At 37.3% G+C, this 14,617-nt stretch overlaps 1 protein-coding gene across 1 annotated transcript in view; it reads right to left on the reverse strand.

Moving 5' to 3' along the window:
- LOC105167508 (protein furry homolog-like) overlaps positions 1-14,333 on the reverse strand; it is a 17,726-nt gene extending 3,393 nt beyond the window's left edge. The window contains 19 exon segments of the mRNA XM_020695877.1: positions 2-132; positions 568-1,341; positions 1,808-1,927; positions 3,351-3,415; positions 3,466-3,623; positions 3,882-4,078; positions 4,194-4,822; positions 6,714-6,827; positions 6,922-7,276; positions 7,426-7,527; positions 7,676-7,942; positions 8,014-8,131; positions 9,338-9,433; positions 10,459-10,516; positions 10,679-10,751; positions 11,671-11,716; positions 13,201-13,319; positions 13,798-14,117; positions 14,236-14,333. Coding sequence (XP_020551536.1) covers positions 2-132; positions 568-1,341; positions 1,808-1,927; positions 3,351-3,415; positions 3,466-3,623; positions 3,882-4,078; positions 4,194-4,822; positions 6,714-6,827; positions 6,922-7,276; positions 7,426-7,527; positions 7,676-7,942; positions 8,014-8,131; positions 9,338-9,433; positions 10,459-10,516; positions 10,679-10,751; positions 11,671-11,716; positions 13,201-13,319; positions 13,798-13,893 — 3,518 coding nt within the window. The 5' untranslated portion in view covers positions 13,894-14,117; positions 14,236-14,333.

Raw genomic sequence — 14,617 nt, forward strand, 5'->3', positions numbered from 1 at the left:
TGGGTCCACGACTTTGTATAGGATCAGGCTCAATAACCTCTGAATTTCACATTTTGGTATCTCTTGACGCATGTAAACTTCAGCCAGCACACTGAAGTAGCCATCAGCTATCGCAGCATCAGAATAATAGCACTGCATTAAGTGTAAGCTTAGTAGTGTTTCTACTGCAAAATAATCAATAAATAGAAATGGAGAACTGGAAATATGAACCCACGGCAACAAACACATGAAAGGAATATGTTTCCCAAATAAGCCCCACTGAGTGTTCACCATATCAAATTTACGATCATCACAGTGATATCAAATGTACTTAGAAAGCTCTAAATACATGATGTACTGGTGTGGACATCCAAAATGACGAGAATACATGAACAATGACCAAAAGCATAATATGCATGTGTCCATTCCTAACTCAAACACTTAATTTGAGAAGACATTTGCCATTCTACTTCAGAGAACGGACATTAAATTTTTGTGTTCAGAAACATGGTACAACAGAATTTCCTTCTGCATGGATAATGTCTTGCCAAATGAGCAAACAGACTACATTACAGGTTTCTTAGTTACCTGATCGATGCAGGCGGGAAATAGGTCCAAATTAGTGAGGAGGAGATTCTTCAACGCCAGTTTTGCCAGAGAGACACGATGGTGACCACCTCTATGCCTATCACGGCTAGTTGCTCCTCTCCCACCATCTCCAATATATTTTGAATAAGCCGGAGTTCTTGGATCAGCTGGTGAAAAGCCAAAAGGTGCCCTGGGTGCTGGCTCAATAAATAGGCTATTGATCCAAGAAATTACCCGGCCACTCATCTTTCTCGCGTTGTCATCAAAACAAGGCCCATATAACAGAGAGGCCATTGCGTTCATGGATGCCCATTGGATTGCTTCGACCTGTTCACTCAATTCTTTATCAAATGAAAGTCTATCAATCGAGTCTTTTGACCGTGAATGCTGACTGGACTTGTAACGCTCAACTTCACGCCGATAATCACTGACACCATCCTGATTCCATGTACCACCTGTGTCATCAGCCCAGGTGAGGAGGAGATCAAAAAGTCTCTTTCTAGTTCTAACATCAAATTTCTCTGACTTTGAATCAACAAATTCAGGAGCCAAAGATCTTAGAACAGAAGCAAGTGCATATCGGAGAGGCTGAATCTCTTGGAAGTTCTCCGTAGGCGCAGTCAGAATCTGTCTAGTTGTTTCCTCAATGAACTTCAAGTAATGTAGGCGAAAAACTGGCTTGCGACCTAGCATGCCAGGCCATATTTTTTCAGCAACTGTCCGATATATATTTGCAATGTGAACACGGAGTTCTTCGCGACGAGACTTTTGACTCTGCACAAATACCAGTGATATTTTGACTCAGTGGACCCAGAAGGACTATGATCGACTTCAGCAGCAGTCAAGCAAGGAAAAAATATAAAACATCTGCACTATATTTAGTTTGCCACAAAATGAGATCTGAGTTTAATCCGAACCAGAAAGATCTCGGATTCTGACAATAATGATTTGATCAGTTTTACCTTTACAACATGAATATAACAACTGCATTTTGCTCTGAATCCAAATGGATCTTTTCTTTAAGTATTTATTCAATACATGACCAATTACATCATCTATTTTGCTGAAATGAATAGGTCCAATTCCTTCTGGAAAAAGATAATTCAAGCCACCATGGATTGTCTCCACAGTAAAACGAAAAAGAAAAAAATAAAAGCAGGAACTATGAATATAGAGAAGGTAAGAAAGAGGAAGCAAGAAAATATGAAAACATTTATCTTAGGTGTTTTATCATGAATACCTTCCATTTTGGTTTTCCCTCTGTTTCCAGAGAAACCTCATCTATAAATGATGCAAGCTCGCTGAACATAACTTCACATATATCCAGATGCGAATGGCCCAGTGCCATGGTAGCTGCATGCTGCAAAGGGAAATAATATATGTTAACCATCCATCTGTACAACAATTTTTATGTATGATGCCATTCTCATCAAAAGATGCTAAGGTACATGTAAAGAGAGCATCTAATAAATATCAACACATTTGGAACTTTCAACTGGTGAGAAACACCCGACAGTAGGCAACAAATGAACCATCCAAGGCACGCTCCCCCAGCTCAAAAACTGTAACATTTGAATATATTCCAGGAAAACTGCAAATTTGTGGAAGAATAATTCTTCCTCTTGATGACAACATTAAAAGGAATACCCCTGGTATATATACAAGATTATGCAATAAGTTTCAGTACTTCATCACCCAAGGAGTACTCCAATATAATCATAAAGAGACAGTAATATAATACTCGCATAGAAAAGATTTAACATTTAAAATCATATTATATTTCCTCTTTCAACAAAAGCCTGCATGTATTACATTTAAAGCTTTTCACATTGTAATCCTAGCTTCTGCATTTTAGAAAACTCAGTAGCACTACTATCAGGTTTGGCATTTGTATGTACACAATAGAGGTAAGTATAAGAGCAATATAACTATATCAATTTCAGGAATCTATTTCATATGTTCACATGATGAGTTTTACCTTTATGAGATAGTGAAACTTGAATCACAAAACACATTGCTAAAGTACAAAAACTTATCCAAATTCTAAGGAAACTGCTCCTTTCCACTCCAAAACTATTATATCAGATTCTAGGTATATCTAGAAAATCAGATGCTGGCTCGCTTAACTTACAAGCAAAATAATACCGCGCGCTAACAGGAATGGAATGATTGATAAAGCAATGTGATTCAGATTTGATGCGTCTCAGTATTAAGTTTGATTTCATATATTTGTTTGTTTAGTTACAGCTTCTAACTTTTAGGGTATGATGCGGTGTTCTAGAATGGTAATCTATTAGGCGTCTTAGAGGCAGAGATGTAACTCACTCAAATAAAAGGGTTTTTTGGACAGAGCAACATTATACTTTTTGGTACTTACAACTACTTGTCACAGGACCGCCTTCTTTTACATTCATTTCAATTGCAGAAACTGAAAGAAATCCTCTAACTCATTCTCATCTTCATTATACATAATTTGCATTGTTTCTGTCGGTCAAATGCTGAAAATTTGCCCTTGAGTGTAAGATTGCAACAGCAACTTCACATTGTTCTGACTGATCTCTATTGCACTAAAAGCAGATCCTGAGACCATATGGTCCTATAATCATCTCAATCCTAAATCTCATAAAGTTTCTGCTATGCTGACTTTGTTACTTACAAAGCTGTAGGAAGAAAAAGATATCAGACTAAGATGCAGAGGACATATTGAAAGAACGTAAGCAAGAAGTAATTAATAGATGCAGAGTGACATATTGAAAGAACATTAGCCGGCAGCAATTACTTACTACATGTGAGTCAGAACCAGATTTGAGGGAAGGAAATATCAGATGGAATAGTTCTTTTGTGGCTGGTGGACCCCCACCTTCTCGCCTATCAAGGGGGCATGATCTTTTGTGGCTGCTGAGCCCCCACCTTCTCGACTATCAAGGGGACATGAGCATGCGAACATTGTATACATGAGCCATTGATCCAGCTTATTGTCTGTGTCCTGAGACTGATGAGCTTTCCCACCCAACTCAGCAGGTGTAATATGAGCAAGACGTTGGATAACCTCTAATCTGCATATAAATGTTAAATTTAAGCCCTAACACTTCTCTCTGAATACGTATGTTAAGGTTTGAAATGGAAAGAATCATTGAGGTCTGAATGACTGAGCAGCATTTTACTGACAATATAAACCAAGGCCAGATTCATTAATTCCCCATCTTAGACTCTTAGTTGAAACTCATGTTATTTAACAGGTTCTGTTTTGCTAGTGTGCTGCTTGGAGAGCATTTGCATATATGAGATAGTAAATTATAAAGACATTTACTTACTTTGCTTCCTGAACAGAGCTAGGACATAGTTCAGCAGCGTACTTAACAATCTCACTAAGGCAACGTGCCCATCTATTCTTATCAGGACTCTCAAATAATATAGACTGCAGAGTCACATCAGGAGGTACAGCATCAGACTCCCTTTTCAGATCAAAAGGACGACTAGAGTCCCAATAACAGCTCTGCACAATATCATCCTGTGGAACAGCGAGCCATACATTAAACCTTGGAATCACAGGTAAAAGCACAAGAGCATGAAAAGGAAGCAGAATTTAGCTAGACAACCCACTGAAGTCAGAATATGTTACCTACCCCATTCTCTTCTAGAACATCAATTATCAGTATCGGTTCAGCTTCATTTTTCAAGATATGATCTGGTCGTTCTAGCATGGTGAGTTCTCGTATGTCTTGTCGTAAAGCACGCACACAACGCAGCAACTCCAATGCAGTATGCCTAATCTGACTATCAACAGAGCTAAGGAATATAAGACCAACGGCATCCATCTCTGAAGCACGAAATTCAATAGCCTCTTGAGAATGATTAAACGATGACCTCTTCAATCCCTCATTTCTCTGTAAACGTTTTGCATCAAGAGCATCACGTTCTATCTTATCATCAGAGAGACAAGCTCTCCAGAAACGCATGAGTTCAAGAAGGCGGCCCAATGATGTTTGAATGAGAAGAGGAAACTCATCTGGAAGACGAAGGATGAAATTTGCCATCCCTCTCATAACTGCAAAGCGGCGCTGGGGAAGGTATCTCACTATCCGATTCAGAACCTGCACAGCTTCCTCACGAACACCAGGATCAATACTAATGCCATGTTGAGGAATTATTTCTGTGATTTTATCACTTCGGCCAACTTCTTCAATCAGATACGGTATGCACTTCAGGACCGAGCGAAAAAGATACCCTTGAGACTTTTCTTTTGTGACAGAATCTGGAGAAGTTTTTTCAGTTACATCAGGTTTGTGCAGGATATTCAAGCAACTTACAGTTCAGGAAACATATAAAACAGACATATGATTGAGTTACTATATACATTTCATGAGGTAATGTCAGTAAATACTTTACATGCCAAAACTCAATATATGAACTCTGAAGTATATGCTAAGATAAAATTGATTGCTTTTACAGTTGTTTCCACAGAAAATCAACAAGGCAGTATAAATTGTTTAGAGGGGATCAGAGGCCAATGTGCGGTGAAAAAGTACACTACTGAACTCAACTAATGAGGCTCGTAAAGATCAGCAGCAGTCATCAGAAGTACAACAGAAGTAAGATGATGAGGAAACACAAATAAGTGCTCTTCCCAAAATTAGTACCACTACAGAGCCTTTGCAACAGGTCAAATTTCTTGCTTGAGGACTGGTGAGAATTTTGATCAGAGTTGCCTGGCTGGAGAAAATTCTGAAACCAGACCAGTTGAGTTCAATTTGATTACCATACAGACTTCTTAGCTAGAAGGTGATTTTCACTATATGGGGGCTATAATAGACTTCTACTAGCTTCTTGTTATTACTTTTTTGAAATCAGTAAAATTAAATTACTGTTTCCTCCAGGTTAGACCTTGCTGTAGAAACAATTATATGGAAGTCAAGAAGTATGTAAGATGCAAAAGTTTGAAGTGTTCTGCCATTCTTAGAAAACCTGGGTGGAAATTGGTATATAAAAATGGCATTTGGAAAGGAAAAAATGAAATAAGAAACAGAATAAAGTAGAAAAGGAATGTAATCAACATAATGGTATCTGATCCTCCATGTTTAGCATGTTAGGGCATGAAGATGGAAGGAAACATATATCTCTAATCCACATTAAGTTCTTGCAAAAACCAAGCACATCCTTCATGGACAAAATAATCAGCTGCTGACTTTTGCTTCTAAGTCGTTTATTCAAGTAAAATGAGGGAATTTACCAACCACGTGAGAATGCTTCATTTTTAGCAAGCCATAATTATTGAATCTTATGTATCAGTTGCTTATTCCTGCATTTTACTACCATAAGCATTATTTAACAATTCCATTTTTTAATGTAAGAGCTAGTGGCCAAAAAAAGAGTTCAATCTGAGCGATGAACTCCCGAATCTGTATATGTGCGGGTGCCTGTGAGAGAGTGTGAAAGTTGTGACTGTGTGCAATCATGTCTTGCAGAAACTTGTGAGGAGATCGAAGATTGACTGGTAGTAAAGCAACCTAACAGTGGCCGAGGTCAATAGGGACGTGAGCAGGGAGTTGGCACTTTTGATGATTGCCATTGGCAGTAAGTGGACATGAGTCTGTCATGATGATGGATGTTCACAGTAGCGAAGGGAGAGACAGTAGAAGCAGCTGTAGGGAGATGAAACAGGAATGACTGCAGTTCGTAGGTATTAAATAAGACACTGGAGTCTTTAGAAAATGAGGTTGGATAAGAGTAGAGTTTGATGATTGAACGAGTTATTTTGCTTACCAAAAATTAAAGGAGTTCTTTTGTAAGAATTAGGGCGTGACCGAACCCATGGAGACTGAAGTCCGAATATGGATAATCCAATCTATTTAAGAATGAGAATCCCCTTGATACTAGGTATACACCAATTGCACACAGGACAAGGAACAGTTCCATTTCCATCCATCGGGTCATATAGGTCCAATCATTCATTTGTTGAAATATTGTTATAACAAGTTTCTATGAGAACACAACAGTTCTAAGAAAGATGATCCTAGACAGATAAAGTACAACCATCAACAAATTGCATTCGCCACCTTAATTGACCTTACATGATATCTGAAAAGTTAAATGACAAGATTACATCCCTAAACTGAACCCATAATGCAAGAGCTGTAAATTATTACCTATAGTGGTCCTTGAAGATGTAAGAAGAGCCTGACTATAAGCTCTATGGCAAGATCTCAAAATGGCTTCAATTGCAGCCTTAACTTTTGGGATGTAGTGACCAATATTATGAACTGCCAATGAAACAGAACCTCAGTAAGTTAAGTTTTTTATTCAAAAGGTCAAGAAAATAGCATCAAAGTAAGAGATAAAACAAATAATAACCACCATGAAGAATTTCCAAGCCGACATGCTGGCTAGTGGGAGACATAACAATGGCAAGCAATGCACGAAGTCCAATAACCTTTGCCTCTGGACTTTCTTGCTTCAGCAATTCCAGTACCGTATGGTTCATAGCAAAATCAAGATTATGTTCCGCAATCGTCACACAGAATTCTACAAGTTTGTCATGTTGGACATCCTGAGTGAGCATTCCTTTCCTAAGGATTGTCAGAAGTTGAGAGGTGACACTGTCGAGGTAATCCCATACACGATTTGGAGGTTGTGCATCACCATGGACACTCAAGTAAAACCTCAGAACACGATGTAGACAATCTAAGGCCATGAAGCGATGGTTCTTATCCTGCAATATAAATACAATTAAAATACTACTGTAATTTTGAACACAATACTAAAGGCAGAGATTGACATAAAAATTAGAGGAAAGAGGCAAACATGTAATTTTGATTGGTAGAGAAGTCAAAACAGTGCATATTAGATTTGTAAACTTACTCTAAGATGTTTGTATAATTGTTCCATGTGAGGACCAAAATTACTGAGGAAAGTATTAGGATCACCAAGACATAGGAGAAGAGTCACTAAAGGATAACCAACCTAGTAAACAAAAAAATGGTCACATCAGTCAGAAGGTATCCAAGATAAGCATATCAAGACATAAATTTAACTCCCAATATAAACAAGGTGAATTAATGAATTAAAGTAGACAAAACTGTTCCGATAAAAGTCCAGCACTGGAACTTACAGCTATGTGTTTACTTTGTTTGTCCATCCAGTGCATCAGCTGCCCCCTTATTCGTGCAACAGCTTCATACCAAAACGTAAGTGCAGGTTCAACACCAGAAGGAGGCCACTGACCTTTTCCACCATCAGCAAGCGGTGCTAGGATGTTTGAAAGCATGTTGCACAGTGCATGGTGAAGTTCGCTTTTACGTTTATGAGGAGCACGATTTAGAGGGTTGGCTTTCGCAACAAAGGATGCTGAAGCATTCAGGCCACCCTCTGTTTTGACCTGAAAATGATCTCCTCATCATGTCAATGTTTCTGTAACAACTTTAAATTCCGACTTTAAATCAGACATACCCCAAGTTTAAGGTAGCGCATCCCATTGATAATACTAAGTGTTTCACTTCGTGCAACACTGGTATCAATTCGGCGAGTATTGAGCTCCATAAAGAAACGCTCAGTAACAGAACTAAATCTGTTGAGTCAAAGAGAAAAATATGCAAATATTTAATCATATTCAACTGTCCAACATAACATAAGGCTTTTTAATCAATGCTCATTGGCAGATGGTGGTAATAAGCACTTAAAAATTTCTGATAACCAAGGCTACAGCTTTCAGTGAAGTTGGCAGAAATGATACATTGGGTGTTCCAATAAAGTTGATTCTTGCTTCTGTGTCTTCCAAATATATAAACACATACATACTCATTTTCGAAAATTGGAAGAGTGCTCTGATTTATATGGAAATTAAATCCATGTTATTCCTTAGTCTTTATTGACTAAACGCAATTTTTCCTTGTATAAGAAAGATTTATTTAGTATTTTGTTATGGATGACTCAACACTGTGCTAATCATGGCATCAACTGAATCCTCCCAAAAGAACTACAAAAGTTAAATCAATTTGGATCAGCATGAGCCCTTTGATTTCTTACTATTTGACAAGCATGTCCGTATGTTGGCAGTGTAAGGTGCTGCAGTTAGAAACAAAAAAATAAAGCACATAAGAGAACAAAAATCTGCACGGCAAGCCCGTCAGATGCTATTGCTTTTCTTCTCTGAAAACCCTGACTGACATTAATTTCCTCAGAAAGCAGTTTCCTATTAATCTAGACCTAAGGCTAAGCTTAACATGAATGGTCGGGAAAGAAATACAGGGCAAGAATTAAGTTTGAAGCACAGGAAGATAGATTTGCCTCTTGATTTAGTAGAGGTGAGGAAAACTTAGGACGGAACATAAATACAGTGAGGAATATTGCGGGCCCAACTGGATATTGGATAATAGTTTACTTTTCCCACTTTTTGTCACTCTATCGTGGAAGTAAAGCAGGTGAAGATAAAATCACATAACATTCTAATTTCTAAGAATATCTTAGAGAAACTTTTTATGTAATAATGCGAGTAGAATGGAGAAAATGTTAAAAAGTGAAAGCAAAATATTAACAGTTATCTCAGCATTGAAATTATGCTGAGCTTTCCAAGGGTTTAGTTGCAGATGTAATTAACATCCAGCATCAACAGTTAGATATTCAGATCTCTAAGCAATTTAAACAACTAAGGAAAACATAGTACAGAGGCAATCCTCGTGCAGCCATGAAAAAGTTAGCATCAGTGCACTTACAAGCAGAAACTTTATAATGTCATACTGAGACCCACACTCATGATAGTAGAATCATTTCTTACCTGATTCGTGACAAAGCACCAAGAAGCTGTGCAACTAGGTCCAGAAGAAGCCCCCTTAAGTCAACGAGGGAAGGATACTCAACTTGGCTGACAACCCTGATAGTAGCAAATACTGAGTTTCTACCGCAAAATAAGTTCAGAGAAAGCTATTCTACTGCAATTGAGCTACAATGCATCAATTCCATTTGATACAAGAAAATCATTAAGTTACAATCAGCAAGTAGTATTCACAGATTTATGAAGTATGCATTTGTTTTTTCATCACATGCAACACAGTTGTTCACTGAATATTCCTTATATTAAAAACTCAAAGCTGAAAAATGAAATCGTCAAAACATAAGTATGTGTGTGTGTGTGTGTGTTGGAACGTGCAAAAAATTGTTTCAAAATTTCTCTTTTTCTCCCAGTAATATCTTGTATCTGTTTATAATATCTTAGTGAATCTTTTTTATTTCGTTTTCGTAGCAAATACAGGGACTTGAAGCGTTTAAGCAGGTGGATCCCTCCTTTATACTTTGTATCTTCTTGGATATTTGTTATACAATCAATATAAAGGGCAAAATAGTAATCAGCAACATATGCATATAAGAGAATGGAATCAATGGGCCTAAGCCTCAGATGTAAAGCAGTGTGAACTGGAATATTTCCTTTTAGTCTGCAGATAGAACATATAAATTTTCTGGAAAGCATTCAATCACTATTAGATACATAACTGATCTTTCATATTCCCAGCATTTCATATCAGAGGCACATCGGTTACGAATCCGTACATAAAAGAGGATACCGCAAAGAGAAATTCCATTTTCAACCAGAGGTACTTTCAAGTATCCTAAATTTGTTGAGTGTCATCCTTCACATCAGTATCAACAAGAGCAAAACATGATTATATCCACCATCCAGTGCCAAAACATTTTATATAATTTTAACATGCATGGTTCAATGGTTTTGCTAACAGAAAAATTATAAACCCCACGGTGGAAATTCATACACGTAGATGCACCCAATCAGAGAAGAGACAAAAGCTACTGGTGATGGAAGTTTTGAGGTGGAACTAGTGCCAAAGCAGTAACCATATTTTGATATATTCCATTATTTTCTGAATTCAGCTAAGTCATTATTACCTGTCAGCATTGATTAGCCAGTCAAAGACAAAATTCTCAAGCCCAATCCAAAGCTTTTCTGCCAATAGAGGACACCTGTTAAATTTACAAATGATAATTCCTTTTGGTGGGGGTGGGGGGGAGGGAACCCAGCAATTGACAAGGCATATGACAGTAACTATTGCATTAAGTTCCCTTCAGCTGATTAAGGATTCAGAGGACAACTAGGGCATGAACAAACCTGTAAGCCCTTCTTGAGGACAGCACTCAACAAAGCGAATACATGCAGAGCAAAAAATGCATTCTACTGCCAGCTGTACAGTGAAAATCACAATGAAACTCAAGTTATTTTGGGATTCATATTTTGCAAATCTTGCAATTTACTGATTAAAAAAGTACAATAAGAAGAAAAGAAACTTTCTCTCAGAACCATTATAGAATATTTTCTACAACCGCCACTTCTTTTCAGCATCAAGACTGAAATATCAAATCTATGTCCCAGATTTCAGTCACTAATAAAATTTGCTTGCATATTCTCAAAGATTCCAGCATGATGCTCTTTCGTTCAGTTTATTGATCCAATTCAAGATGAACCAAGCCAAAAATTGTAAATTACTTGCAGTGGATAAAAGAAACTACAGGAACCATCATTGTCAGTGTCAAGATCATGCCTTTTTCACAGTTTTTCTCTTGTTGGGAGTTCCAACTTAATGGCCGTTATTAGATGCAATTTATACAAGACTTCTAATCAGATGCTTTCAGTATAGCTTCCCAATCCTTCTCTACGTTATGTTGAGAGGCAACTAAGAGGTAGAACGGCCCCAGACTAGGGAGATTGAGATTTTAATATATCTTTTGCTATGATGATGATCATGAAGGTAAACCCTTCAACACCCTCTGGGCTAGGCTATTAAAAGTAGTTGCATAATACAGTATCTCTCGACGTGTTAAAGATCATCAAATTGAGAATAATCCAATACCACATCTCAGAATGCATCATATAGTTAATTAATTGTTAGTCCTATAACCATTCTGTATTCAATTCTAACCTAAGCTCCCTCTTGAGTTGCCTTAACATTTCCCAAATCACAGAGCTTGGTATTAAACATAGCAATTGACTGCATATAATTAAACTAAGCTACAAATAAGGGGGAAAAAATAACAGCCTAATCACTCAGAAATGAAAACATTGCTGCAAGTTCTAATGATTCATCAGATTGCACAGAGACAAACCTTCCTCTGAAATGTTGATGCATCATTTGCACCTTTCGGAGATTCACTGCATAGTAACCCAAAAAAATCATTAAGAGACCTTACTTTGAAATTGAAGCATATTTTGATGTTAAAAGAGAAAGAAAAATGGGAAAAAAATCTTCCAACTTCCTTAGACATTGAAACTGCAAGGTAAATCAAAAAGAAGATATAAAAGACATATCATGACATATATGATAACACGAACTCCGCGCCAGATGTTTTGACTTATTATTTTGTGAGTTATTCCATAACTATACTAGAATACTTGATGTACTTATGTTTTACTGAGCGTCCAGTCTAATATCACACTGATCCTATAGATACTGTATCATCTAAGACAGTTCAATCAACCTTACAGTTATATTGAACAGGGCAACGTGTTTAGAGGTAAAGTTTTTCACGTTTCAGTACCCACAAGCAGGTTAACGAAAGATAAGTTTAACCCAGCCAACAAAGAAAATATCAGCAGCACGGTCTCAGATAGTCTCTCTAGTTGCTACCTTTTCCTCATCGCGTATATTCAGGGGTCACAACTCAACAATACCAGGATAAAAACATCAGACAACAACTCATTAAAAAACAAAAAAAAAGTATGCTGGCACGCCAGTCCTTTCCGTCAACCAGTAAGAATCAGTTCTTTCATCAAACTATGAGAATATTTAACCTTGCATTTCCCAGACAGTATTCTCCAGACCTCTGCATCTCACTCCACTATTTCTCACCTTGCAAGTCAGGTGCTTTTGATGTTCAAAGAACATGTAAATGTTAATCTAATAACCAGCAATAAGGACAACAAAGAAGTAAAACCAACAGGGATACTCAACATTCACCAACCAAAAACATTTGTTCCAGAGAAACCTTTCCACTTCTTGTAATTCAATAATACAGTTTAAAAAGCCTTGATATCATTTCAACATTATGAAATTGCTTTTGTTTGGCACATTTGCATTGGGTAAAACAGAATCGAATTATGAAGAGCAGAACACAGTATAACTGGACTTCCAAAATCTAGACTGGTAAAGTTTTAGAGTGTAATTGATGTGTGCCTGTGATAATTTCCTCCCAGAGAAAATACATCAATAAGACATTAAGCATGAGATGAACAAAATCTATCAGTATAATGCTTCATCATCAGCTACAGAAATTGGTGTGGCAAACACACTAGAATTTTGCGACCAGGCACATACAATACAATTCAAGCATATAAATCAGAAAAACGAACATTGTTGTAACCGATAGTGATATCAGTGACGTTCTAGGCCAGAGAAATGCAATTTCTAGATAGCATGAACTTGCTTATGGAAAAGTTAACAACTTATCAGCGACAGACATATACCTACCAGCTTATCATTCACATGCAGAGTTTATATGGAATATAAATCGAAGAGATAGCATCATTATTAATTACCATCTGGAAGGACTACCTTCAATACGACATCTGTATATAGATAGTGTGCAATTCAATTTTCTCGGTATTAGAAAGAAACATAATCATAGAAAGAGAAAAACCTTTCTCTCCATCGCAAAAGAGCTTCCAATAAAGGTACAGGTGTATGCCGTGCGACCATTGCTAAAGAATCTAGTACTTGTTCGTAAGCCGGATCTGATGGCCGAAGGTACTGCCCATCCTGCAGTTACTCGCACCACAAATACTTAAGCAAGCATTCTTATGACAAAAAGCACATATCAAAAGACCTCTGAAGTTGAGCAATTTAAACAGCCCAACATTTTTTCTCTTTTTGTCTTTCACTCTAGGATTGCCAACCTTTTCCTCACATTAAACACATATAATTGATCCCTTCCATTCTCTCACTTTTTACAGCTTAACAACTGCAAGCCTCATTGAGTACAATACAACTAAAACTGCGAATTTTATCAACTCATTGACCAATCTTGGGCATGTATGAAGACATGGTATACTACAACATAATTCAATTAACCTATATGGAAATTTAACATGGTATACTACGACATAATTCAGCTAACCTTAAGGAAATTTACTAGGAAAACAATAGCAATGATACTTTTTTGAAAAATGAAGTCTCGCTAACTGTAAACAATCACACACCCAAATAATAATAATAATAATAATAATAAGAACCTTACTTGAACTTGAGCAGTCTCAATCCTACGCCTGGCAAGAGGAAGGAACCGCTGCAGCAGCGCATCAACAATTAGCTTTGCCGCACTCCCGGCCTTCATTTCCTCCTCAACTTGTAAAACAATAAAGCACACACAAACTTCCAACTTCAAAATTTCACCTCAGCCCTAACATTGTTTCTCTTCAGCCGTGATCCCAATTGCCTACAACTGCCAAATTTAAAGCACAAAACATGAAAATAAATTTACTCAACAAACAGAGTGGGCGTAGAATCATCCGATTCAAACATTGCTCTGATATTACGCTCAATTAAGCAGAAGTGCACCTGTATATTCCACGCGAAAACCATTCAATCAGTGCGGATTTATTAAATCTGAGGGGGGGAATAGGGGTCTCCGGATGCACCTTATACGTAATGGAATGATGATTTGCTCTTCACTTACAGCTTGGAAATTCCTTTTCTTCTTCTTCCATTTAGATTTGCTACCAGACCAACGGCGACATGGATTTTCTGTTCTATTTTTATTACGGTGTTTTGCTGTCGTTCGGCTGTTTTTGGCAATTGAAGATGCGGGTCAAACAATGATGCGTAATCCGGGTCGGGAATTCGTTTGATTTTGGGCTAACGGGTTTGGGCTGTTTTTCATGTCTCATCGTGTACAAGTTAATTATCCTTTTGTCTTCGTAGGTTAAATTACTCCGTCTATGCAGACTGCAGTTCATTACACATAGCCTCCGTTTAGTACGTGCGATTAAACATCATAAAATTATTTATCATATTTAATCACACATTTTGTTAGTATTAAAACTCGATATTAATATCGG

Source organism: Sesamum indicum, linkage group LG8 (genome assembly GCF_000512975.1).
Source record: "Sesamum indicum cultivar Zhongzhi No. 13 linkage group LG8, S_indicum_v1.0, whole genome shotgun sequence".
Taxonomy (NCBI): Eukaryota; Viridiplantae; Streptophyta; class Magnoliopsida; order Lamiales; family Pedaliaceae; genus Sesamum; species Sesamum indicum.